The sequence below is a fragment of the Mesoplodon mirus genome (genome assembly GCF_964341445.2).
Source record: "Mesoplodon mirus genome assembly, chromosome: X".
Lineage (NCBI taxonomy): Eukaryota > Metazoa > Chordata > Mammalia > Artiodactyla > Ziphiidae > Mesoplodon > Mesoplodon mirus.
The window spans coordinates 7,572,658-7,599,489 of NC_138981.1; the positions used below are offsets into that span (position 1 = coordinate 7,572,658).

The 26,832-nt window shown below is 46.1% G+C and overlaps 1 protein-coding gene across 3 annotated transcripts in view; it reads left to right on the plus strand.

Annotated features, from left to right (window-relative positions):
- CLCN4 (chloride voltage-gated channel 4) overlaps positions 1–26,832 on the plus strand; it is an 82,952-nt gene that overhangs the window by 46,945 nt on the left and 9,175 nt on the right. For all 3 annotated transcript variants that reach the window (XM_082609516.1, XM_082609514.1, XM_082609515.1), the window contains 7 exons: positions 1,662–1,849; positions 10,439–10,561; positions 17,218–17,424; positions 17,533–17,613; positions 18,594–19,139; positions 20,945–21,131; positions 21,687–22,085. In XM_082609516.1, coding sequence (XP_082465642.1) covers positions 1,662–1,849; positions 10,439–10,561; positions 17,218–17,424; positions 17,533–17,613; positions 18,594–19,139; positions 20,945–21,131; positions 21,687–22,085 — 1,731 coding nt within the window. The remainder of the gene's footprint in view (positions 1–1,661; positions 1,850–10,438; positions 10,562–17,217; positions 17,425–17,532; positions 17,614–18,593; positions 19,140–20,944; positions 21,132–21,686; positions 22,086–26,832) is intronic.

The following is a 26,832-nucleotide window of genomic DNA, read 5'->3' on the forward strand; positions in this document are numbered from 1 at the left end:
CCTGCACCATTGTAGGAAATGGCTGCCATTGGAACGTGCTGTATTCTCCTCTCTAGCACCTACCACCTTCTGTTGGAGCCCCTCATTTACTTACTTATTCAGTCTGGTGTCTTCTCGCACAAGGTGAGATTCCATGAAGGCAGGGACCTGAGTTTGCTTTGTTCACTGCTGTACCCCAGGGTGTGGAACAGTACGTGGCATGTAGTAAGTAGGTGCTCAATAAATAGCCCTTGAGTGAATGGATGGACCTGAGTTTTCTGATTTTCATTTGTTTGTTGTTCTCATTCATTCAACATGGATATATAGTTCCAGCTATGTACCTGAGGTGAATACAGTGGCCCTTGCCCACTTAAAGGGGACACAGGGTCTAGACACCTGGCTTAATCCCCACCGTGGCACACAAACCAGACAAGAGACTCCCCCCACCTTTATAGACTAGTTGGAGTTTATGTGTTTGCATGTGTGTGGGGTGTGTGTGTGTGTGTATACATATATATATATATATATATGCTGATCATATCAGGATGTGATAGGTATGGTGATGGGGAATGCCTGGTAAGTATACTTAGCCCAAACTTAGGAAATCAGGGAAGGCTTCCTGAAGGAGGTGATATAAATGCCAGCATCTAGAAGATAAATAGGTGCTTGCCAGGTTGGGGGAGGACAGTGCTATCTAAGGCGGTGCAGAGAGGAGAGCCTGGTGTGCCAAGGAACACTGTGTGGGCAGGGTGTGGGATTCGTGATGGAGAGAGAGGAGCCTGGAGAGAAACGTGGAACGGCGGTCAGAGCCTGCGCACTGCTGGGTATTCGGGTGTTCTGGCTAGAATAGTGGGCGACTGCTGATGGAACCAGGAGAGTGGCAAGGCCAGGTCGCCTGAGGCTGGCATATGGCTGCCTTTGGGGAATTGATGTTGTAATAAGGATCCAGTAAAAGCGTGAAAAGTTTGGTAGCGCAAAAGTATTCCCTGCCTTCGTAAAAAACTGGAATGGGTTATTCTAGAAAGAGACCTAAAATGGCCTTCTCTGACCCACTGCACGCTCGATTTTATCCCACTTCTATCGGCCTTTAAAGTAGTTATTTACTTATATAGCTCCTCAGTCCTTTATCCATAATTTTTTTAAAATCCAGAAAGTTCTAACAAGTGAGATTTTTCAAGCTGGATTCCATTTGGTGGCAAAACTTTATTTCAATGACGACGCTATTATAAATCGTTTTGCCTCCATTTTGTCTGAATTGTCAGGTTTCCTGGAGGATATTCATGTGTGTGATCCCAGCATCCTGCCCCAGAAGCTGCTGAGGGGGTTACATGATTTATAGGGTGTAGGTACCCTGTTTCTAAGATTCAGAAGGGCTGGGTTCTGAAAGCCGCTCGGCCCCAGGGGCTTGCGGTGGGCTCAGCGCTGCGGGTCTCTCCCTCCCGCCCGATTGAAGCCCCCCGAGGACAGCGTATCGTTGGCCTTTGTGTCTCACTGGGCTGGGCACCACCTTTGCCACACCTGGTGCCCTGCCACTCGCTCAGGTGACCTCAAGACTGAAGAAAGAGGCTTCCTGGGTGCGTGGCAGCCTGGGGCACGGGCATCTCCGCCTGGCCCTCCGGGCGCACGTGCTGCCCTGGCCCACGCCGGCCGTCCCTCTGAGTGGTTCTCGCTGCTTCTTCCAGGCACCCTGGCCGGGGTCATCGATCTCGCCGTCGACTGGATGACAGACCTGAAGGAGGGCATCTGCCTGTCTGCCTTCTGGTACAGCCACGAGCAGTGCTGCTGGACTTCCAATGAGACCACGTTTGAGGACAGGGACAAGTGTCCCCTGTGGCAGAAGTGGTCAGAGCTGCTGGTGAAACAGTCGGAGGTGGGTGCAGGGGCAGGTCCTGGCTGGGAGCTCCGTGGCTGGTGTGGGGGGACGTCCGAGTTCTCACCTTGCAGTATCTGTCCTGACCGTCGTCGTGGCTACTACGAGTGCCACTTGCCACTTGGCTTTTTCTAGCTCTAGGGTTCAAACTTCACTTGGAAAATCCTTTCCCACTATTTCCTGTGCACAATCTATGTATTTTCTTTAAAGCCTTTTGTTTGGCTTTATTTTTCTTACTGAGAGTGATCTCTTGATCATGCTGAAGAAATAGGGTTGATATTTATCCCTTCTGTTTGAGAAGAAAAGATGTTGCTATTTTTTAATAACAGCTTTAGTGAGACATAATCCATATTCCATGGGGCGTACCCATTAACGGGTACAATGCGATGGCTTTTAGGATATTCACAGAGTTGTGCCACCATCACCCCGATCTAATTTTTTTTTTTTCGGTACGCGGGCCTCTCACTGTTGTGGCCTCTCCCATCGCGGAGCACAGGCTCCGGACGCGCAGGCTCAGCGGCCATGGCTCACGGGCCCAGCCGCTCTGCGGCATGTGGGTTCTTCCCGGACCGGGGCACGAACCCGCGTCCCCTGCATCGGCAGGCGGACTCTCAACCACTGCGCCACCAGGGAAGCCCCCGATCTAATTTTAGAACTTTTTTTTTTAACATTATTTTTTCATTCAAACAGAAAGTCACAAAAATTATATAATCATCCTCATCAGTTCACTCAGTGCCATGTGATTAATTTTTTTCATCTTGATCTTTTGTTAGCAGTTTTATGAATTCATCAGTTTTCCATTAGAGTTCTGAAAATGCTTATTCATTCAGTTCAGTAGTATAGTCAGTTACCAGAAACCTGTACTTGTCAGAGTCTTTTCCATGAATTCCTTGAAGATGAAACCCTTTTATAGGAACATTTTTGCAAAAGCATCAGAGTACACCCAGAACTGTCTGTAAATGACAAAAGACTTAAAAATGACCACAGTTAAAGATTTGATGAAAGTTCATAATAATGCAATTGACAAGGAAACTTAGGTATTTCTGAGATATATATTTTAAAGTAATAACTAGAATTATGACTTATAACATTATACCAGAACATATAAGATTTTTAGGAATTTCATGTAATGTCTGAAACATTTATATTAACATATTTCCATATAAATAACCCAAAGAAAGTTTAGTATTAGTTTTTTTTTTTTATACAACAGGTTCTTATTAGTCATCAGTTTTATAGACATCAGTGTATACATGTCAATCCCAATCGCCCAATTCATCACACCACCATCCCCACCCCACTGCGGTTTTCCCCCCTCGTGTCCATACGTTTGTTCTCTACATCTGTGTCTCAACTTCTGCCCTGCAAACCGGTTCATCTGTACCATTGTTCTAGGTTCCACATACATGCGTTAATATATGATATTTGTTTTTCTCTTTCTGACTTACTTCACTCTGAATGACAGTCTCTTGATCCATCCACGTCTCAACAAATGACTCAATTTCGTTCCCTTTTATGGCTGAGTAATATTCCATTGTATATATGTACCACTACTTCTTTATCCATTCGTCTGTCAGTGAGCATTTAGGTTGCTTCCATGACCTGGCTGTTGTAAATAGTGCTGCACTGAACATTGGGGTGCATGTGTCTTTTTGAATTATGGTTTTCTCTGGGTATATGCCCAGTAGTAGGATTGCTGGATCATATGGTAATTCTATTTTTAGATTTTTAAGGAACCTCCATACTGTTCTCCATACTGGCTGTATCAGTTTACCTTCCCACCAGCAGTGCAAGAGGGTTCCCTTTTCTCCACACCCTCTCCAGCATTTGTTGTTTGTAGATTTTCTGATGATGCCCAGTCTAACTGGTGTGGGGTGATACCTCATTGTAGTTTTGATTTGCATTTCTCTAATAATTAGTGATGTTGAGCAGCTTTTCATGTGCCTCTTGGCCATCTGTATGTCTTCTTTGGAGAAATGTCTATTTAGGTCGTCTGCCCATTTTTGGATTGGGTTGTTTGTTTCTTTAATATTGAGCTGCATGAGCTGTTTATATATTTTGGAGATTAATCCTTTGTCCGTTGATTCGTTTGCAAATATTTTCTCCCATTCTGAGGGTTGTCTTTTTGTCTTGTTTATGGTTTCCTTTGCTGTGCAAAAGCTTTTAAGTTTAATTATGTCCCATTCGTTTATTTTTGTTTTTATTTCCATTACTCTAGGAGGTGGATCAAAAAAGATCTTGCTGTGGTTTATGTTAAAGAGTGTTCTTCCTATGTTTTCCTCTAAGAGTTTTATAGTGTCCAGTCTTACATTTAGGTCTCGAATCCATTTTGAGTTTATTTTTGTGTATGGTGTTAGGGAGTGTTCTAATTTCATTCTTTTACATGTAGCTGTCCAGTTTTCCCAGCACCACTTATTGAAGAGACTGCCTTTTCTCCATTGTATATCTTTGTCTCCTTTGTCATAGATTAGTTGACCATAGGTGGGTTTATCTCTGGACTTTCTATCTTGTTCCATTGATCTATGTTTCTGTTTTTGTGCCAGTACCATATTGTCTTGATTACTGTAGCTTTGTAGTATAGTCTGAAGTCAGGGAGTCTGATTCCTCCAGCTCCGTTTTTTCCCCTCAAGACTGCTTTGGCTATTCGGGGTCTTTTGTGTCTCCATACAAATTTTAAGATGATTTGTTCTAGTTCCTTAAAAAATGCCATTGGTAATTTGATAGGGATTGCATTGAATCTGTAGATTGCTTTGGGTAGTATAGTCATGTTCACAGTATTGATTCTTCCAATCCAAGAACATAGTATATCTCTCCATCTATTGGTATCATCTTTAATTTCTTTCATCAGTGTCTTAGAGTTTTCTGCATACAGGTCTTTTGTCTCCCTAGGTAGGTTTATTCCTAGGTATTTTATTCTTTTTGTTGCAGTGGTAAATGGGAGTGTTTCCTTAATTTCTCTTTCAGATTTTTCATCATTAGTGTATAGGAATGCAAGAGATTTCTGCATTAATTTTGTATCCTGCAACTTTACAAAATTCATTGAGTAGCTCTAGTAGTTTTCTGGTGGCATTTTTAGGATTCTCTATGTATAGTATCATGTCATCTGCAAACAGTGACCATTTTACTTCTTCTTTTCCAATTTGTATTCCTTTTATTTCTTTTTCTTCTCTGATTGCCGTGGCTAGGACTTCCAAAACTATGTTGAATAATAGTGGTGAGAGTGGACATCCTTGTCTTGTTCCTGATCTTAGAGGAAATGCTTTCAGTTTTTCACCATTGAGAATGATGTTTGCTGTGAGTTTGTCGTATATGGCCTTTATTATATTGAGGTAGTTTCCCTCTATGCCCACTTTCTGGACAGTTTTATCATAAATGGGCGTTGAATTTTGTCAAAAGCTTTTTCTGCATCTCTTGAGATGATCATATGGTTTTTATTCTTCAATTTGTTAATATGGTGTATCACATTGATTGATTTGCATATGTTGAAGAATCCCTGCATCCCTGGGATAAATCCCACTTGATCATGGTGTATGATCCTTTTAATGTGTTGTTGGATTCTGTTTGCTAGTATTTTGTTGAGGATTTTTGCATCTATATTCATCAGTGATATTGGCCTCTAATTTGCTTTTTTTTTGTAGTATGTTTGTCTGCTTTTGGTATTAGCGTGATGGTAGCCTCATAGAATGAGTTTGGGAGTGTTCCTTCCTCTGCAATTTTTTGGAAGAGTTTGAGAAGGATGGATGTTAGCTCTTCTCTAAGTGTTTGACAGAATTCACCTGTGAAGCCATCTGGTCCTGGACTTTTGTTTGTTGGAAGATTTTTAATCAGTTTCAATGTCATTACTTGTGATTGGTATGTTCATATTTTCTGTTTCTTCCTGGTTCAGTCTTGGAAGGTTATACCTTTCTAAGAATTTGTCTATTTCTTTCAGGTTTTCCATTTTTTTGGCATAGAGTTGCTTGTAGTAGTCTCTTAGGATGCTTTGTATTTCTGTGGTGTCTGTTATAACTTCTCCTTTTTCATTTCTAAATTTATTGATTTGAGTCCTCTCCCTCTTTTTCTTGATGTGTCTGGCTAATGGTTTATCCATTTTGTTTATCTTCTCAAAGAACCAGGTTTTAGTGTTATTGATCTTTGCTATTGTTTTCTTTGTTTCTGTTTCATTTATTTCTGCTCTGATCTTTATGATTTCCTTCCTTCTGCTAACTTTGGGTTTTGTTTGTTCTTCTTTCTCTAGTTCCTTTAGGTTTAAGGTTAGATTGTTTATTTGAGATTTTTCTTGTTTCTTGAGGTAGGCTTGTATAGCTATAAGCTTCCCTCTTAGAACTGCTTTTGCTGCATCCCATAGATTTTGGATCGTCGTGTTTTCATTGTCATTTGTCTCTAGGTATTTTTTTATTTCCTCTTTGATTTCTTCAGTGATCTCTTGATTATTTAGTAACGTCTTGTTTAGCCTCCATGTGTTAGTGTTTTCTACGTTTTTTTCCCTGTGATTCATTTCTAATCTCATAGCCTTGTGGTCAGAAAAGATGCTTGATATGATTTCAGTTTTCTTAAATTTACTGAGGCTTGATTTGTGACCCAAGATGTGATCTATCCTGAAGAATGTTCCGTGCACACTTGAGAAGAAAGTGTAATCTGCTGTTTTTGGATGGATTGTCCTATAAATATCAATTAAATCTATCTGGTCTATTGTGTCATTTAAAGCTTCTGTTTCCTAATTTATTTTCATTTTGGATGATCTGTCCCATTGGTGTAAGTGAGGTGTTAAAGTCCCCCAATATTATTGTGTTACTGTCAATTTCCTCTTTTATAGCTGTTAGCAGTTGCCTTATGTATTGAGGTGCTCTTGTGTTGGGTGCATATATATTTATAATTGTTATATGTTCTTCTTGGATTGATCCCTTGATCATTATGTAGTGTCCTTCCTTGTCTCTTGTAACATTCTTTAAAGTCTATTTTATCTGATATGAGTATTGCTACTCCAGCTTTCTTTTGATTTCCATTGGCATGGAATATCTTTTTCCATCCCCTCACTTTCAGTCTGTATGTGTCACTAGGTCTGAAGTGGGTCTCTTGTAGACAGCATGTAGATGGGTCTTGTTTTTGTATCCATTCAGCAAGCCTGTGTCTTTTGGTTGGAGCATTTAATCCATTCACGTTTAAGGTAATTATCGATATGTATGTTCCTGTTACCTTTTTCTTAAATTGTTTGTGGTTTGTTTTTGTAGGTCCTTTTCTTCTGTTGTGTTTCCCACTTAGAGAAGTTCCTTTAGCATTTGCTGTAAAGCTGGTTTGGTGGTGCTGAATTCTCTTAGCTTTTGCTTGTCTGTAAAGCTTTTGATTTCTCCATTGAATCTGAATGAGATCCTTGCCGGGTAGAGTAATCTTGGTTGTAGGTTCTTCCCTTTCATCACTTTAAGTATATCATGCCACTCCCTTCTGGCTTGTAGAGTTTCTGCTGAGAAATCAGCTGTTAACCTTATGAGAGTTCCCTTGTATGTTATTTTTGTTTTTCCCTTGCTGCTTTCAATAATTTTTCTTTGTCTTTAATTTTTGCCAGTTTGGTTACTATGTGTCTCGGCGTGTTTCTCCTTGGGTTTATCCTGTATGGGACTCTCTGCGCTTCCTGGACTTGGGTGGCTATTTCCTTTCCCATGTTAGGGAAGTTTCAACTATAATCTCTTCAAATAGTTTCTCTGGTCCTTTCTCTCTCTCTTCTCCTTCTAGGACCTCTATAATGCGAATGTTGTTGCGTTTAATGTTGTCCCAGAGGTCTCTTAGGCTGTCTTCATTTCTTTTCATTCTTTTTTCTTTATTCTGTTCCGCAGCAGTGAATTCCACCATTCTGTCTTCCAGGTCACTTATCTGTTCTTCTGCCTCAGTTATTCTGCTATTGATTCCTTGTGGTGTATTTTTCATTTCAGTTATTGTATTGTTCATCTCTGTTCATTTGTTCTTTAATTCTTCTAGGTCTTTGTGAAACATTTCTTGCATCTTCTCGATCTTTGCCTCCATTCTTTTTCCGAGGTCCTGGATCATCTTCACTATCATTATTCTGAATTCTTTTTCTGGAAGGTTGCCTATCTCCACTTCATTTAGTTGTTTTTCTGGGGTTTTTATTTGTTCCTTCATCTGGTACATAGCCCTCTGCCTTTTCATCTTGTCTATCTTTCTGTGAATGTCTAGAACATTTTCATCACCCCCAAAGAGTCCTTGTACCCGTCGGCAGTCACTCCCCATTTCCCCCCAAGTCCGCCAGCCCTAGGCAACCACGAATCCACTTTCTTGTCTCTGCAGATGTCCCTGTTCTGGACATTTCATGTAAGTGGAATCATGCAATCCGTGGACTTTTGTGTCTGCCTTCATTCACTTAGCGTAATGTCTTCCAAGTTTGTTTGTGTCATAGCATAGATTGGTACTTTACTTCTTTTCATGGCCAAATAGCATTGCATTGTCTGGATAGAGCACATTTCATTTCCCTGCTCATCAACTGAGGAACACAGGTTGCTTCCACTTTTGTGCTGTTAGGAATGATTTTGCTTTGAACGTTTGTCTACAGGTTTTTGTGTGGACAAATGTTTCCATTTCTTTTGGGTAGATACCTAGGAGAGGAATTGCTGGGTCACGTGGAACCTCTATATTTAACCTTTTGAGGAGCTGCCAGACTCTCTTCCAGAGTGGCTGCACCACTTGAGACTCCAGCAGCAGTATATGTGGGTTCCAGTTTCCCCACATCCTCACCGACCCCAGTTGTTATCTGGTTTGGATTATAGCCCTCCTTACAGGTGTGAAGTGCTGTCTCATTGTGGATTAAGTTTTCATCTTCCAATGCATCTTAGGAACACGTTACAGAGGATGTTTGTGGGCCTTCTGTGATGGTAATATCCCAGGCCCAGGGGATGTAGCAGTGAAGCACACACCAGGTGCTTGCCTTCATGGCACTCCAAGCTTCAGATCCACATACAAATCTTAGTTGGGGAAAAGGGTTAATTTCTAACCGAATTCAGTGGTTACCACAATGCCTATGGGTCATCAACAGATCGGAAGCCCAAGTGAGGGGGAGTTAGGTTGCCAAGATTCACATTAGGGGTAATGTGATGACCATTCAAGACAGAAGTGTTCTTGGAAGATAGATGTAATCCCTTTATTCTCCTCCTCCCTCTCCCACTCTCTTACCCGATTGACTTAATGCAGCTGAAGACATTTGGAATGCACTTTGCCATTTGCTAAACCTCTTTCTCAGTGGAGTTGAAAATTAATTCCTTCAGATCTCAGAAGTAGACCGGGATCTTGAAATCTCACACGTTCTCAGTGCTCTCCATTACTTCCAAAAATAAATTCTCTACTTGAGTTGATGGAGGTGGGCAGGCAGAATTGGCTGGGCGCCATGTTTGATTTCTTCTCTCCTACTTTGGGGGGAAATATGGCCGTCTAGCTTTTGAACCATTTCTAAGATTTATACTTGGATTCAAAGAATTACTGTTAGCAAGGGTGAGACGTTATTTTTAGTCTCAAAAAAGTCCATTTTTCACTAGGTGAAATGTATTCCTCCGTCTGATTTCTCACCACATAGGGTGTGAATATCTGTGATTGTTAAGGCTAGAGCCGTCTCCTGGAGCGCGTTTTTGCATTTTACAGGCACACGTGTAGCCGTGCCCACAGCCTGGCTTGTAGGTGCCCTCACTTTCCCTCTCCATCACGTGAGGCATCCAGATGGTGGCAAGGAGCTGAGGCCTGGAGAATTGTGGTCTCTGCCCACAGACCAGGTCCTCAGCCTCAAAGACCCCAGACTGCGTGTTTGGTTCAGAAAGTGTTCCCCACACATCAGACAATTTGAAATATTGGGGCGGGACCTGAGACTGCATTTCCAGCCCACACCCAGGCGGTGCTGATGCTGCTGGTCCAGGGACCATATCTGAGTAGCAGTATTCTATTTTTATTTTTATTTTATTTTTTTTTTTTCTTTTTGCGGTATGCGGGCCTCTCACTGTTGTGGCCTCTCCCGTTGCGGAGCACAGGCTCCGGATGCGCAGGCCCAGCGGCCATGGCTCACGGGCCCAGCCACTCCGCGGCATATGGGATCCTCCCAGACCGGGGCACGAACCCGTATCCCCTGCATCGGCAGGCGGACTCTCAACCACTGCGCCACCAGGGAGGCCCCTGAGTAGCAGTATTCTAAAATGCAGTTCCCACACTTCCTCATTGGCAGGGCAGCTGTGTGCTGCAGCATGGATGTGACCTTCATGAAAGCAAAGAGACCAAACAAACCTTCCCGGGGCTCGAAGGCAGAATTTTCTGTTACACCTTTCATTAACTTGAGGGCCCGGAGAGATTAAAACCAAGCCTCATTCACAGTTTCTATGATTGCTGAGACCTCACCTGGTAGAAGGTGTGTGTACACAGCTCCCGGAGAAGCAGCTGGCGCTGTGTGTGTCAACCGACTGTAGCAATAGCAGCAGCTGATAAAGCCAACCCTGCCTCTCTGCTGACACAGGACCCGGAGAGAAGCTGCCTGGAGGAGCGGCAGGCGCGTCGCTCGGTTCTGCCGTGGCTCACGTGTTCTTTCTTGTTCTGTGTCTTGTTTAGGGTGCCAGCGCTTACATTCTGAATTACCTAATGTACATCCTGTGGGCATTGCTGTTTGCGTTTTTGGCCGTCTCCCTGGTACGAGTATTTGCGCCATACGCCTGTGGCTCTGGTATACCCGAGGTGAGTGGGGGCTGAATGAATTTCCTTTGTGCCAATAATAAGAATAGCAAATGCTTACGTGGCACTTCTGTGCTAAGCACGGTTCCAAGCATTGGACATCTGTTCACTCATTTAGTCCTCACAGGGAGCCTATGAAGTAGATACTGTTCTGCATTTGACGGTTGGGGAAACTGAAGCACAGAGAGGTTAAGTAACTTGCCCAAGGTCACTAAGCCGGTGAGCTGGGAGTCGAGTCCAGCTGTCTGGCCTTATGCTCGGTTGCTTCTCATATGATTAAATTCTTGTCTTTACAAACCAGGCATAACTCTTAAAGCCTGTGGAGTCAGAGTCCATTAACCACACACACAAACGTGGCACTCTCGTAACTCATAAGTGCGTCTATGATAGAACGTGAAAGAGGACAACAGTGGAGGTTTCCTGCTCAGAAAGCTTACTGATGAGTAAACTCCCTCGCCACGTTTTGCTCTTCTGGTGACAGGGTAATAGCAATCTTTAAAAAATGAATTCCACGTTCAGTACATGCGCCGTGAATGCACCCTTGTGAGTTTAGAGTTCTTATAAATATTTTTCAGCACTTTCTTGTAACCAGAATATGAGGGAAGTGAGTGACCTCATCAATCAGGAGGAATGCCCAAGACCAAACTTCAAACCAAGGAGATCTGCTGGATTAGAATAATGATACTTGAGCAAATTCCCGAAAAGCCCAGACAGTAAAACTCTTAGCCAGAAATCATTTAAAAAACTCTTAGATGATCATTCTAATCAGTGCTGTTCCATTCTCCTTCAAGTTGGTGCTTCAGCAGCGCCCGGAGACGGCGGAGATGCCGAGTTAATAAAGATGTGAGTGGTCATGGCAGTGCACCAACACTCTTTGGCAGTGTCGCCAACACCGCCGCTGGTCTGGGCAGTTCATGCGAAGGGCTGAACTGTGGATGGTTTATATGAACATGTTGCTGCAGGAGCCTGAAAAATAAGCTACAATACCATCCTGTTTCCTCGGTACAGCCAGTGCTGCTCTAAGGCACCATATGCATTCCTAAAAATCACAAGACTGCATCATCAAAACCACAGAGCTTGTGGGGAAGATGGGGCTAGGGGCACAACACTCAGAAACTTCACTGGTGACACATAAAAAAGATGGGAACCTCGTAAAGGCAGTAGCAGAGTTAGACACACGTTAAATGGTTAAGAAATGTATGAATACTCCCCTAGTGCGTGCGTGAGCTGGAGTCGTCTGAGACGTGTGCCTGTGTGCATTTTGTGTATCCCTGCACGGCTCGATTCGCAGCTGCAGTTTTCCGCCTTGTGGTTCTCCCAGATGAAATTGTGCAGAAACAGATGCGAAATTGGCATTATGCTCAAGTTTTGCCCTGACGCATGAATCACACTGGAACAAACGTGGCTTTTCCAAACAAGTGTTCAGGCAGAACTGACTGCGTTTTATTGGATATCGAAGACCGAAGGCACCCGGGACACTAAAAAGAACAGATTACTGTTGGCATCTCGGTTTCTGATCGCAATGCCCAACAGCAGGCGCTTTTGGACTCAAGCCGCCTATCAAAATAAGGAGATGGCCAGTGGGGGAACTGGTGGGAAATTTAAAGCAGCCATAAAAGATGTGGGGGGCAATCCCATCTTCCCCTTCCAAGAACCAGAGATGCGTGGCTCAGCTCGTAGACAGACAGGGAACTCTATCTGGGAGGGGCTGGCTGGACCTGGTCTCTGTCCAAAGCGGGCATCTTTATTTGTGACAGCTGAACTCAGAAGGAATAAACTACTGAGTTGAGCATTGTTTCCCGTGTGACAAAGCGCAAGGAACACACCGATGTGGATAAAACTCAAAAAACGGTATCACATGACAAAAGTAAGTTGCAGAAGAATATCTAAATAAAGTATGAATCTATTTCTCTAGAGTCCCTAGAACAGCCAAAATGAAACAAGCATACTGTTTAGTGATACACATATGTGCTAAAGCTATAAAGAAAGGCAAGGGAATGATTGGAGGCGGGGAGGAGGAAGGTTCCACTGAGGAAGCAAACACAGGGCTTTCAAAGGTACCTGCTCTTCTGTCCTAAACTTGGTAGTAGGTACACAGTAGTGGGTACATGAACATGCTTTCAGCCATATAGAATATGTAACAGCTTCATGTCTCCATTTATAAAAGAGTTCACAATAATCTTTTCAAGTAGCAGGAGCACAATGGAGATTTTATAATTAAGCTTTGGCTATTATGACTCAGTAGTAGAAAATTTTGCCTGTTATTATAGTAGAGCTTGAAATTCCTAACCGAAGGGTGCAATACCTACCCCAGTTCTTGGAGGAGAGGCGCAGAGTGAAAAGTAAGTGCAAATAAGTAGTTCCTGGATATAAAGAATGTCCTTCCAGTTAAAACCCAACGGACCGGGGCTTCCCTGGTGGCACAGTGGTTGGGAGTCCGCCTGCCGATGCGGGGAACGTGGGTTCGTGCCCCAGTCCGGGAGGATCCCACATGCCGCGGAGCGGCTGGGCCCGTGAGCCATGGCCGCTGAGCCTGCGCGTCCGGAGTCTGTGCTCCGCAACGGGAGAGGCCACAATGGTGAGAGGCCCGCGTACCGCAAAAAAAAAAAAATCCAACGGACCATGCAAACAGCTCTACTCAGTTTGAGATACAGGGCTGTTCTTCACTTCAGGAAAGACACTAAATGAGATGTTTAGAAAATACCCTTCCCATGTAGGAGGTGATCTGCCCGTAATCTGTTCCTGGTGTGCAGTGTCGGAACAAACTTTGAACGCAGTGCACTTCTGCACAGTTTAAAAATCACTCATCCTTTATAATGTTTGCTTCTGAAATATTTAGATTACTTCGGGTGACAATGCTACTGACCAGGGTTCTTGACCTCCTTAATCAATAGAAATTGATCAGAGGCCAGGCAAGAAAGTCAGGCAAGGCTTTATTGGGGCCCAAGCTGCAGCAGGGTGGGGAGGGAGAACAAGTAGCAGGTGCCCTTGCTGGCCTACTTGCTGGGGGGCAGGGCGAGCTGGTGCCTGATATGCGGTGAGGGGAGGGGTGTGTCCAGGGGTCGGGCCGGAGGGGAGGCTTAGGGGGTCTGCCCACCCCTTTGGTGGTGTTGAGTGCAGGGGGCATGTGCAGTGCCCTGGGTTTGCTCCAGGCTCTTCAGAAGTGGCAGTGGGGCTTTTTGGTCTCTTTGTATCTTGTTGTCCAGAATTTGCCCCAAATGGGCATGCATGCAGTTACTTTTAGTCCCTTATAGTTTCTTCGTATTTTGTTGCTAGATGTTTGTCCAGGTGCAAGCATTGCAGCACTGTAGCAAAGGGTCCCAGGTCCCAGCCAGTGTCAAAAATTCCTTTGAAACATTTAAAAAAATACAAATTTAGAGACCATTTTTTTTCTGTGTAATAAATGCTCTTGTATTAGCTCTACAAAGCACATTTAAAAGTGCACACTAGTTCTTGGGCTTCAGAACTTAGAGCAAACTGGGCAAGGATGACTCTACTACTGTCTGCTTCATTCATAAAACCACTGTGGACCTATAAGAAATCATGTCCTCCTAGGGACTTCCCTGGTGGTGCAGTGGTTAAGAATCTACCTGCCAATGCAGGGGACACGGGTTCGAGCCCTGGTCCGGGAAGATCCCACATGCTGCAGAACAACTAAGCCCCTGCGCCACAACTAGTGAGCCTGTGCTCTAGAGCCCATGAGCCACAACTACTGAGCCAGCGTGCCACAACTACTGAGCCCGCACGCCACAACTACTGAGCCCGTGCTCTAGAGCCCGCGAGCCACAACTACTGAGCCTGCATGCCACAACTACTGAAGCCCATGAGCCTAGAGCCCGTGCTCCGCAACAAGAGAAGCCAGTGCAATGAGGAGCCCGCGCACTGCAACAAAGAGTAGCCCCTCTCGCCGCAGCTAGAGAAAGCCCACGTGCAGCAACGAAGACCCAATGCAGCCAAATAAATAAATAAATAAAATTAAAGAAAAAAAAGAAATCATGTCCTCCTAGAACTTGCTTTGAGTTGATGTTTCAGTTCTATACAATGTGAACTCTCTCACAAATATTTGTTTGCCAGAGAGGTTTTAAAGTTACCGCCATCAAGTCACAAATGTGCTGCAATACATCGCCTTAAAGCCCTGCTTGATTCAGTCTCTGTTGATCCAAATTAAAGCAAGTGATTGGATTTTGGCATCTACTGGGAATGAATTTGCCTTCTTTAGTCCCTAATTTGATCATGACAATTTTATAAAGTCATTTTAGAGAATTACAAAATACCTCTTACATTGTTCAATTCACCACATGTCATGGCTGGCAAAGGCTCAGCTAATTTAGATGCTTGTAATTTTCTAAATGGTATTACGCTCTTCAACTGTACCCTGGGGTCCAAATCCACATTAACTAGCTGACAAAAAATTACAGATAATTTTATTCCAGGCAACACGAAAGGGCAGGATTGTGGCAGGCATACTAACACGTCCCTTAAATAAAGGGATCTGAGATCCCCAGAGCACAGGCTCAAATAGGCCCGCTAGCACTAGTTAAAGACCAGTGTAACCACCGCTAGTTTGTCTGCGTTTATAGTTAAAGGCTAGTTCAAGAAATACCATCTGATTGTAGAGCTGGAAGCCCTCACTCGTGTCCTCTAGGAAGGATCTTAGTGAGTTCTTTCGAATGGATGCCCACACGCTCGCTCCCTGTTGGTCTTTCTCCTTGAATTAAGAAACAGATCTCGGGCCTCCCTGGTGGCGCAGTGGTTGGGAGTCCGCCTGCCGATGCAGGGGATACGGGTTCGTGCCCCGGTCTGGGGGGATCCCATGTGCCGCGGAGCGGCTGGGCCCGTGAGCCATGGCCGCTGGGCCTGCGCGTCCGGAGCCTGTGCTCCGCAGCGGGAGAAGCCACAACGGTGAGAGGCCCGTGTACCGCAAAAAAAAAAAAAAAAAAAAGAAACAGATCTCTATCAAGAATTCCTGAGATGGAAATGGTCCAGTCACAGCCCTGTAAAATTGCTAGGACTAGTTCACTTCACGACCCTCTCCAAATCATCACAGGTGACATGATGCCAAAGAGTGTTTCAGGACCGCCCTTAAATATTGAGTAATTAGGAATACCTGTACTGCTCTTCTCAGGACGAGAGCAGTGCTTCTCTACCTGGACTGCATTTTAGAATCACCTGGGGAGGCTGTAAACCTCCTATGCCCAGGATACACCTCAGACCAGTTACATCAGATCTCGGGGTCCTCCCTGGTGCCTAATTCTCCAGGTGATGCCACAGAGCGCTGCTGGAGAAGGACTGTAATAGCTATTTGAGAAACTGATTTTGGCGCCCACTAGGAGGCTCTTTGACGTTATGAAAACATCCTGATGGTGACAGGAGCTGAGACTGTCCCATTATGTATTATACAATGGGAAAACGGATACTGACCATGAATTTCATTAGCTGCCTCACTCAGTGTCTAATAAATCTCTGATTACAGGCTTGTAAATTGCTAGCTGGGGAGTAAACATTCACTCCATTTCAGCCAGTCGGCGGGAGAGGTTGAAGGTAAAATGTTTCTTACCCATTGGTGATGCTTCCGTATCCAGAAGAACGCTGCTTTGGGGGAAGAGGACTCCAGTAGATGAAGTTAATCACTGAGATTGGCACCCCGTTGAATTCTAAAAGCGTTATGCAAATTCACGTGCACCTTTAGGGAGAAAGCCTTTATTTGGCATTTACAAAACGTCGCAGGTCTGAAAGTGGAGCACGAGGCAGCTCTACCTGTAGTCAAAGTGCTTTTCAATACAAGAGGGCAAGATTCAACGGAAGGGAAGGGGTTGCCATGGATTCGGATACCCTTACATCCCCCAGAGGTTGAGCATCTTTATTAGAATGTTGAGCATCTTCTTTTTCCAATATTGTATTAAGAATATTTTCAAACATACAGGAAAGTTGAAAGAATTGGACAGTAAACACCCATATACCCCTGACCTGCATCAGGGGTTGGCAGACTTTTCCAATAAAGGGCAGAGAGAGTCAATATTTTGGGCTTTGTGGGTCAAGAGGCAAAATTGAGGAACTGTTCTCACTAAAAGGCTAGTAGCCTTGTTTACATGTTACATTTAAAAACATTAAAAGCACTCTTAGCTCGTGTGTCATACACAACAGGTCGTGGACTGGATTTGGCCCATGGGCCATAGTTTGCCGACCCTGATCTGAAGTTCAATTGATACTTTGTTGTATTTGCTTTGTCACATAGCCAGCCAGATGTCCCTTTATCTTGGCCATCTTTCAGTAGTGAAAAATTAACCGTTAAAATCAATAGATACACGTATCTTTTCAGCACAACAGAGGGTAAAATGTGCAAGATAAAATGCCATAAATAAAATGAGACTCTGATAATTACTTATTCAGTCCTCGTTATGATCTCTCATTACTCTTGGAATTATTAAGATTTACTATGCATTGAAATTGTTTCAGGGTTCCATTAATATATAAAATTAGGCGCTAATATAAATTCTCAATATAAAAGTATAGTGGAATTGACAACTAAAGCAGCCTCTCTTCCATATGATTTAGTGCATCTCCGTTTGAAAGATGCTTCTCAGAGGAGGGAGAGGTTACTTTCCTAGCCATGGCGCTGAGGCGGCTCACTCCCCATCGTTCTCCATCCTGTGTTTCAGATAAAGACCATCTTGAGCGGCTTCATCATCAGGGGCTACTTGGGCAAGTGGACCCTGCTGATCAAGACTGTCACCCTGGTGCTGGTGGTGTCCTCGGGCCTGAGCCTTGGCAAGGAAGGGCCGCTGGTGCACGTGGCCTGCTGCTGCGGCAACTTCTTCAGCAGCCTCTTCTCCAAGTACAGCAAGAACGAGGGCAAGAGGCGCGAGGTGAGCAGGTGCAGGACGGAGCGCCCCCCCCCACCCTCGCCAGGCTCACCAGTACCCGCTGATCTGCCGCCAAGGCCTCGGGCTGACGGCGAGCTCTTTGCTTCGCAGGTGCTGTCAGCCGCGGCCGCTGCTGGGGTCTCTGTCGCCTTTGGTGCTCCGATCGGGGGTGTGCTTTTCAGTCTGGAAGAGGTGAGCTTGGGCTCTGGAGGGCCCCGTGGTTCTGAGCGCCGAGGAACGCAGCGGGGGTCGGGGCGGCAGGAGGCTTCCCTCTGTAGCCCTCTGAGGACTAGACGCGAAGGAGGGTTGAGAGATTCCTGCAGCTCATTTAGGAGCCGCAGTGTTCGCCATGAAATCCGTGTTTCCAAGTCCTGTTGAAAAATTGCCAATGTGATCTCTGGGGGGAGATTTGCAGTCTCCTCTCTCTTTTTCATAAACAACATAATGAAGCATTTTTGTGTTTTGCAACCCAAATGGATCTAGTCCAGCAGTTGGCCCATGTTGTCTGTAAAGGGCCAGGTAGCAAATATTTTAGGCTTTGCGGGTCTCAGGGCTCGGTCGCAACCAGTGGGCTCTGCCCTTGTAGTGTGGAGGGCGCCGCAGACAACACGCACGTGCGCAGTGTGGCTGCCTTCCAACAAGGCCTTCCCTATGGATGCTGAAGTTTGAATTTTATATCATTACCACTTGTCACTAAGTCTTGTCCTTTTGAATATTTCACATGTCACAAGATAATTCTCTCTTCCCCCAGCCATTTAAAAATGTACAAACCATTCTTAACTCATGTGCCCTCCAGATACATTTGCTGGGCCAGGGGTTTCAACCCATGATCTGTTGTCTGGAGAATCAAATCAGAGGTTTCTTTTCTTTTAGGAGGGTCTCTGTGCTATAAACAGAATTATGATGAAGTATTCTCATTTCTCCTAAAAAATAGCTCAAACACACCTTGACTAGTATCCGTTCCAATTTTAGACATAGAGTCCTTTAAATATCTTCGTTAGTGCATTTGGGCCATCCTCACACCTAGGCTGAGGAAGTGAGTACCGCCCATCTTTGGTCTTGAGTGTGACTTTGTGGCCTATGCCAGCAGGTGGCTGCTGGTCAGGGGCTAGGGCTCTGGGAGGCTCTTTGTTCTGCCAGTCTCTGATTTTCCACCTGTTCGTTGGTTGCAGGTCAGCTACTACTTTCCCTTAAAGACCTTGTGGCGGTCCTTTTTTGCGGCCCTGGTGGCAGCCTTCACGCTGCGATCCATCAATCCCTTTGGGAACAGCCGCCTCGTCCTCTTCTACGTGGAGTATCACACGCCCTGGTACATGGCCGAGCTCTTCCCCTTCATCCTGCTCGGGGTCTTCGGGGGCTTGTGGGGAACCCTCTTCATCCGCTGCAACATCGCCTGGTGCAGGAGGCGCAAAACCACCAAGCTGGGGAAGTACCCGGTGCTGGAGGTCATCGCGGTGACCGCCATCACTGCCATCGTCGCCTACCCCAACCCCTACACGCGCCGCAGCACGAGCGAGCTCATATCCGAGCTCTTCAATGACTGTGGGGCCCTCGAGTCCTCCCAGCTCTGTGACTACATCAATGACCCCAACATGACGCGGCCCGTGGACGACATCCCTGACCGCCCGGCCGGGGTCGGGGTTTACACGGCCATGTGGCAGCTGGCCCTGGCACTGATCTTCAAAATCGTCATTACCATATTTACCTTTGGCATGAAGGTAAGTGAAGGGGAGAGGGAAGGTGTCAGGGGAGGGAGGCAACCTCTGTCATTCTGGGGATAGCACCCTAGTCCCCAGAATAAGACTGTGACGAGGGGGAAAGGGGAGGTGACCTTTACTGAGCGTTCTCATGAGCAGGGCACTTGACATTCTTTTAATCAACAAGAAACAACGCTTTTGATAAACAGCAAGCCTATGGAATAGACATTTAGAACCCCATTTTACAAGTGAAGAAGCTAAGGCTTGGAGTATATCATTCATATGGAGACATGTACAGCTTGGTGAACTCTCACAAAAAATACACACTTGCGTGACCAGCACCCAGGACCAGGAGCAGAGTACTGGGAACCCTCCAGAACCCCCTTGTATTCCATGACTGTTGCTTTTTGTGGTATTCTTACGAATTAAAAAAAAAAAAAAGTCTAGGGACTTCCCTGGTGGTCCGGTGGTTGAGAATCCGCCTTCCAATGCAGGCGACGTGGGTTCAATCCCTAGTGGTAACTAAGATCCCACGTGCCGAGGGGCAAGTAAGCCCGCCTGCCACAGACTACAGAGCCCACGTGATCTGGAGCCCCCATGCCACAACTAGAGAGAAGCCTGCGCGCAGCAACGAAAGAGCCCACGTACCGCAACTAAGACCCGACACAGCCTAAATAAATAAATATTTTTAAAAAGTCTAAGAAGCTGTGTACTTGGGTGCAGTGGTCAAACACAAACCTGAATTTTTGCCTTAAGAACTAGGAGGGATGAACGTTATTAAATAGGTGACTGTCTCTGATGCAAAGGGATTTATTTTCTTCTGGTGCCTGCTGGGAGAAGTCTGCTTTGAAGTTACAGGGGATTAAATGATGGGGGCGATAAGGGGTGCTCAGAAAGGAACGATTTCCTCAGGAATGTCTCACACTCTGGAAATCACACCCGAGGATCCAAACTTGAATTTGGGTAAAGATCCACTTACATCCTCAGATTGATGGCAGCCGGGGGGCGGGGGTGGGGTAGGGGTGACATAAATGCAGCTCCCGGTCGGGATCGGTGGTCACATGCAGTCTCCACGAAGAGAGTCAAGTCTGTTCTGTAGCACATGTCTGATCACTAGAGAAATGAACATGTTTTTCACACAGCAAAGTATAAAATACGCTCTTACCAAGGCCTTTCAGTTTCCATGGTCTGTTTCTTTGCTGCATCTAGCCTGGCTTGAAAATATTCAGAATGCTTTTGGGAAAATGGACTTCGTTAGGAAGACGGACCTGCCCCCCATCTCTCTCTGACAGGTGTTTGGCCACTGTACATACAAGAGGGCAGTCAGCCCGTGCCAAGGTTTTTGGAAGATGCAGGGCAACTACACTGATGCTTTTAGCTTCTTTCTTTGACCTGTGAACAGTTGAAGGCCTTGCTTTTCCATTTTCATGCTGTGGCTTGACATTTAATTTTAAAAGCTAATCTGAATGACACGTGAGGGGAGAGAGAAAGTGGTGAGTATCTCAAGTGACAGATGTGCAGTTTGAATGTCATTTGCAGTGGGGCTTATCATTCTTTAATCCACAGCAGGCAAACTAGGCCAGCTTTTGAAGGCGAGGAAATGAAAGTGTAAATTGCATTTTCTCCAAGTCACGGTAGCTAGGACCAAGCAGGTGAAATCACTGGTCCCATGGTTTCCCAGGTGACCCATGTTTTGAAGCGTTGCCCCTCCTTTGAAGACCGAAGCAAAGTGCAAGCTTGTTGAGGGGGGCCTGAGTTTCCCGGCCGCGGGGCGGCGGGAATGGGGCCCCCTTCCCTCATGCTTCTTTCCCCTGCGCTCCCCGCAGATCCCGTCTGGTCTCTTCATCCCCAGCATGGCTGTGGGAGCCATGGCAGGCAGGATGGTGGGAATTGGCGTGGAGCAACTGGCTTACCATCACCACGACTGGATCATCTTCAAGAATTGGTGCAGGCCCGGAGCAGACTGCGTCACCCCAGGGCTGTATGCCATGGTGGGAGCTGCCGCCTGCCTAGGTACCGTGTGTGTGTGTGTGTGTGTGTGTGTGTGTGTGTGTGTGTGTGTGTGTGTGTGTGTGTGTGTGTGTGTGTGTGTGTGTGTGTAAAATGTGAGTAGCACAGGGCTTTTCTCTGCTCAGTCATCCAGGGACCCAGGCTGATGGGGTCTCCACCACCTTGCAGCTGTACCATCTACAATAGCGGATAGTCTCTACAATTTTCCAGCTCGAGGGGTTCTGGTAGAGAGTGAAGCTTGCTGAGTCAGAAACCTGCAAAGCCCAAGTAGGCTCCACTCACCAAAAAGCAAGGCGTGTGGTCCTGGGTGAATAGACAACTCGCTGTCCCTCATGGGAGAAGAGCCCGTCAGGGAGATGTGACTTACGGCTCCTGATGCTAGGCTGTGTTTACCGAGCCTGGCCTCTGTCTCAGAGGTCCGAGCCTGGGCGCCATGTTGGACTGTCTCAGTAGAACAGGTGCCGGGAGGGTAGAGCCGGCTTCTCGGTTTCCACAGTTCATGTCCTCTTGTGGGTGTGGCGTCGAGTCCTGCAATTTCATTCCTCCCTTTGGTTGCAGGTGGAGTTACCAGGATGACGGTGTCGTTGGTGGTCATCATGTTTGAATTGACGGGTGGCCTCGAGTACATCGTGCCCCTGATGGCGGCAGCCGTGACCAGCAAGTGGGTGGCTGACGCCTTTGGGAAGGAAGGCATCTACGAGGCCCACATCCACTTAAATGGGTACCCGTTCCTGGACGTGAAGGACGAGTTCACCCACCGCACGCTGGCCACCGACGTCATGCGGCCACGGCGGGGGGAGCCGCCGCTGTCCGTGCTCACCCAGGGCAGCATGACCGTCGAGGACGTGGAGACGCTCATCAAGGAGACCGACTACAACGGCTTCCCCGTGGTTGTCTCCAGGGACTCGGAGCGCCTCATCGGGTTCGCCCAGAGGAGGGAGCTGATTCTTGCCATAAGTGAGTAAAGCAGGGAGGCTCCCGTTTCACGGAGACGAATGGCACCTCTGTGCCCAGACATTCTCAAAGAGGTTCGAGAGAGTGGACGAGGGTCAGAGGGCTTCAGCCCAGGGTCTCTCACACGTTAATGCTTATTCGGTTCATCTGGGCGTCTGGCCAGACTGCAGTAGGTCTGGGGTGGGACCCGAGACCCTGCATTTCTCCCGAGCTCCCTCTCAGTGCTGCTGCTGCCGCCCCCAAGTCACACCGTGAGGGACAGTGTCTTGTTGGAGGCATTCTTGGCTGGACACCGACCACCACGTTTGCAAGCAGCCCCCTGGGTCCCTCCCGCTAGGACAGACGCGCTCCGCCTTTTAGGGACTTACTGGGCGAAGCTCAGCAGGAAGCGGTGGGCTGGCCGGGTCAGCTACTCGCAGAGACAGACTTCCAGGCAGGCTGACCAACTCAGATGCTGAGCCCTTGGCCTCAGACGCCCCCCTCGGCGCCGCTCAAGCCCTTCACTTTGCGACGATGTCCGGTGCCATCAGTTCGAGGCCCACGTGGGTCCAGTCAGTTCCGTGGGATGCTTTTCCTCCTCGTGCGCTAACTGGATCAGCCGGGCCGAGGGGCAGGCTGCCTAGTTGGGAGAGCAGAGAGGGGATGATGCCCAGCTGGATGTTCCCGACACGGGCGGCTCAGAGAAGCCCGGGGCTCCCGTTGGCCCAGGGGTGAGGGCCTTGGAAGGGGAGCGGGAGGTAGGAGGATTCCACAGACAGAGGCCCGGGTGTGAGTCTTTGGAGGCCCAGGAGGGAGGGGCGGCAGGCCTTAGCGGGCTCCCCCAGGGTGGTCCCTCCGGACCTCCTGATGCAGTGGGGGCAGGGAGCCGCAGAGCGCAGCCACGGCGCGTGGTCAACGCTAATGCCCTCCGGCTCAGCACCCCTGCATTTCACGGTACGCCGGGGCCCATGACATGGCTCGTGTGCCCTTGATGGCTGTACTTCCACGACACTTGTGAAGTTTGCCAGGGGGACTTTTTCAGGTATGATGGTCGAATGCCCCACTGGGAACACACCTTAGCTTATCCCTGCCCTTTGCTAACTATTTCTTAGGCTCTCCCTTTGAATTTCTAAAACCTCTTCGCTATGTTAAATAGCTTGTAAAATGTTTTTAAAGTATCTTCATTAAAGGCTTTATAAAAATAAGTTTAAATAAGCTATAGAGCCTCTAATTTTAGCTTGTTGCTCAAACATATTTACCTCCCCCAAAGCAACAGTTGATTTTATATTTTAGACACGAAAGTACATTTGTGCTTTAAGTGCTCCATGGTGCTTCTCTTTATTATACATCCTGTCGCTTAACAGGTAGGTGCCTTTGGGCATGACCATTGCCTTATAAATAATGAGATTTTTTTAAAAAAAAGCTGTATAGTACGGTTGGGTTTGTTTTAAATTAATGTAATCAGCAGGCTTTAAACATTTATTCAATCCTTAACATCTTTTAAGCAAAGGTTGAAATTTAAACACTCCAGTAATAAATGTCACGGAATCCATTACCTATTGTGTAGCTCCAGGCACACCTGCTAAGAGAGAGCTTACTAATTTTGCTGAAACCCATTACTGTAATCAAGTGGGAAGCAGTAATTGTCATCAGCCGGTTAGAGAAGAAATGTAAGCTTGCCACCCCAGTGCCCTCCTAGCCGCTATGTTTGGAATGTCTGAAGAGGCAGCACGCGGTGTAAATAATACCTTTATGCTTTCCATGACACCGATAAGAGTGTGGAAGCTGCCACTTACATGGTTTGCGGGAAAGCAAGGAGTGTTTGGCTGTGAGCAGTGACAAAAGCTGTTTTCCTGCTCCGTGGATCTAGAAAAGTCCTGTACTGCGGTGGAGAAATTCATTACCTGTATTTGCAGACTTAGACGCCCTTTTGCGAATATAGGAATAGGACATAAGCATTTAGCTAGTAATGATCCCATGCTAGTTTCCCTTTTAGGGGACTCAGGAGCAGAGATTTTACATAGATCCAAGATAAGAAAAGAGTAGTAAATGAGGCGAAGATTTTTTTCTCACGTGTCATGTTTAAAAAGGTATCAGCTGCTCCCGTGAAGCTGAAAATGTCTTATTTTCAGTCTATGTCTGGAATGCCGAACCATAGCTGTTGTCTTTGTCTTTGAGAGCCATTAGTCGCAGCACCTCGGAAACGTGGCCCTTTCACCGTCACGTACTCACACGTAGGGCCATATGTGGCCCTTGTTCAGGTTCCTGGTAGATGGGACTTTACCTCTTGGTGCTCTCTGCAGACACGAGGTGCTTTCATGCTCAGCAGGCTCGGGCTCTTGTAGTCTTGAGTTCCACGGTTAAGTGAGGCTGGATCCAGAGGGGACTCAGTGGGAAGCCACAAAGATGATTAAAGGGATGGAAACTTAGAGTCACGGGCCAGAGTTAAGGGAATGCTCATTTTTTTTGCCTGGTGGATGATTTGCTGATGATTCTCCAGCATGTGGAAGATGCCCACTTGCAGAAAGGGATCTATGTCCAGAACTGAACAACAAGATGCGTGTCAGATCTGTTGGACGGGTTCTTTAGGGATAAAGAGGTTTCTTCCTGGGAGAGCTGTTTGTTTATGATTGGGATAGGCCGTGGAGAACAGTGGTGTCATGTGCTTCTTTCTGCTGGGGATGAAAAAATACATGCAGAGGGACTTCTCCATGCCTTATAAACTATAACTTGTCAGAAAATCATCTGCTTTTTCCTCTAAATAGTTTTTACTTTTTTACCACATCACCTTTGTACTGACCACCACTATAGTTGCTTCTAATTTTCCATTTTAACCTTTCTTGTCAATTACGTCTGTTTTATGGAAGCATTTTTTTAACCTTTGATGTCTGGCACCTGCCTAAGCTTTTTTAAAATTAAAAAAGATTTTTTTTATTTTTATTTTTTTTACTGAAGTAGAGTGGATTTCCATTGTTGTGTTCATTTCTGCTGTACAGCAAAGTGATTCAGTTATGCATATAGATATATTCATTCTTTTTTATATTCTCTTCCATTATGGTTTATCACAGGATATTGAATATAGTTCCCTGTGCTATACAGTAGGACCGTGTTGTTTATCTATGGAAGCATTTTTTTTTTCTTTTTTTTAAAATTAATTAATTTATTTTTGGCTGTGTTGGGTCTTCGTTGCTGCGCACGGGCTTTCTCTGGTTGAGATGAGTGGGGGCTACTCTTCATTGCGGTGCACTGGCTTCTCGTTGCGGTGGCTTCTCTTGTTGTGGAGCATGGGCTCTAGGCACGCAGGCTCAGTAGTTGTGGCACGTGGGATCAGTAGTTGTGGCTCGCAGGCTCTAGAGCTCAGGCTTAGTTGTTGTGGCGCACGGGCTCAGTTGCTCTGCGGCATGTGGGATCTTCCCGGACCAGGGCTTGAACCCTTGTCCCCTGCATTGGCAGGCGGATTCTTAACCACTGCGCCACCAGGGAAGTCCCTATGGAAGCATTTTTAACGAACAGGATGATGGCGTATTACCTCCCTAAAAACATGATTAGAGTTTCTCAACCTTAACGCCATTAACACTGGGGCTGGATCATACTTTGTTGAGAGGGGCTGTCCTGTGCATTGTAGGATCATCTCTGGTCTCTACCCACTAGAGGCCAGTAGCAACCCCATCCCCCCAGTTATGAGACCCCAAAATGTCTCTGGATATTGCCAGATGTCCCCTGAGGGTGGAGGCAGAATTACCCCCAGTTGAGAACCATTGCTCTAAAGCCATTGTAATCACTTACTGGATACGTGATTATTTCCAGTCTTTTAAAATTTCTTGGCCTATCATAGTTTGTGGAATTCACTTTATCAACACTTTCCTCATTACCCTCCCTGCACCTGGCATTATGATCGTACTGCTGCTGGCAAGTGGACTGTCACGTTGAATGACCTTAACAGGCGCTCGTAAAAGGTACATCATTTTTCAGGAGCTGCAGCCACTGATAGTAGTTGTGGTAGGATAGAACAGCAGACCCCGAATACTAACAACAATTTTAGAAAGCCTAGGGGCTAACAAAAATTTAGAAGTAACAAAAATGATCTTTACAACAAAAATGAAGTTTATTACATTTTTTTAATGTAAAAGTAATACTCAGAATGTTGGGGAAATCAGAAGCAAAAGGGAAAATTAAAAAGGTGCCCACATTTTCAACACCGTAGAAGGCTCTGGTTAATATTTAGTGCTTTTCTTATCTTCTAGGCCTTTTACACATGTAATGTTGGGCTATCTTTTTTTTTTTTTTTTTGCTGGGGGGGCGCTTCTTTTCTAACACAGGTTCCCATGAGTCCCTGGGGTCTGGGAGCCTATACTCTCATAGCACTGGATCATGCCCTGGGTGAGGGCTTGGTTTACCCTTTCGTACAGGAAATATTTCGTGTAGCATCCACCGTGTGCTGGTGCTGTCCTGTGCGTCTGCCTCGGCACCGTCCAGGCACTGGGAATGCAGTGCTGAGCAAGAATTCACGGAGCTAGGTGCTGTTAAAATCAGGGCTTCTAACCCAATCAGTAGATTCAGAGGCAATAGAAGCTTGTTATTCATTTCACCAAGTGAATTGACAGTTGGCTAGGTTGTATTTGGTTTTATGAGGGGACTCAGCAAATCCATGGGATCAGTTCTTTTTTTTTTTAATTTATTTATTTAATTTATTTATTTTTGGCTGCGTTGGGTCTTCATTGCTGCACGCGGGCTTTCTCTAGTTGCAGTGAGCAGGGATTACTCTTCGTTG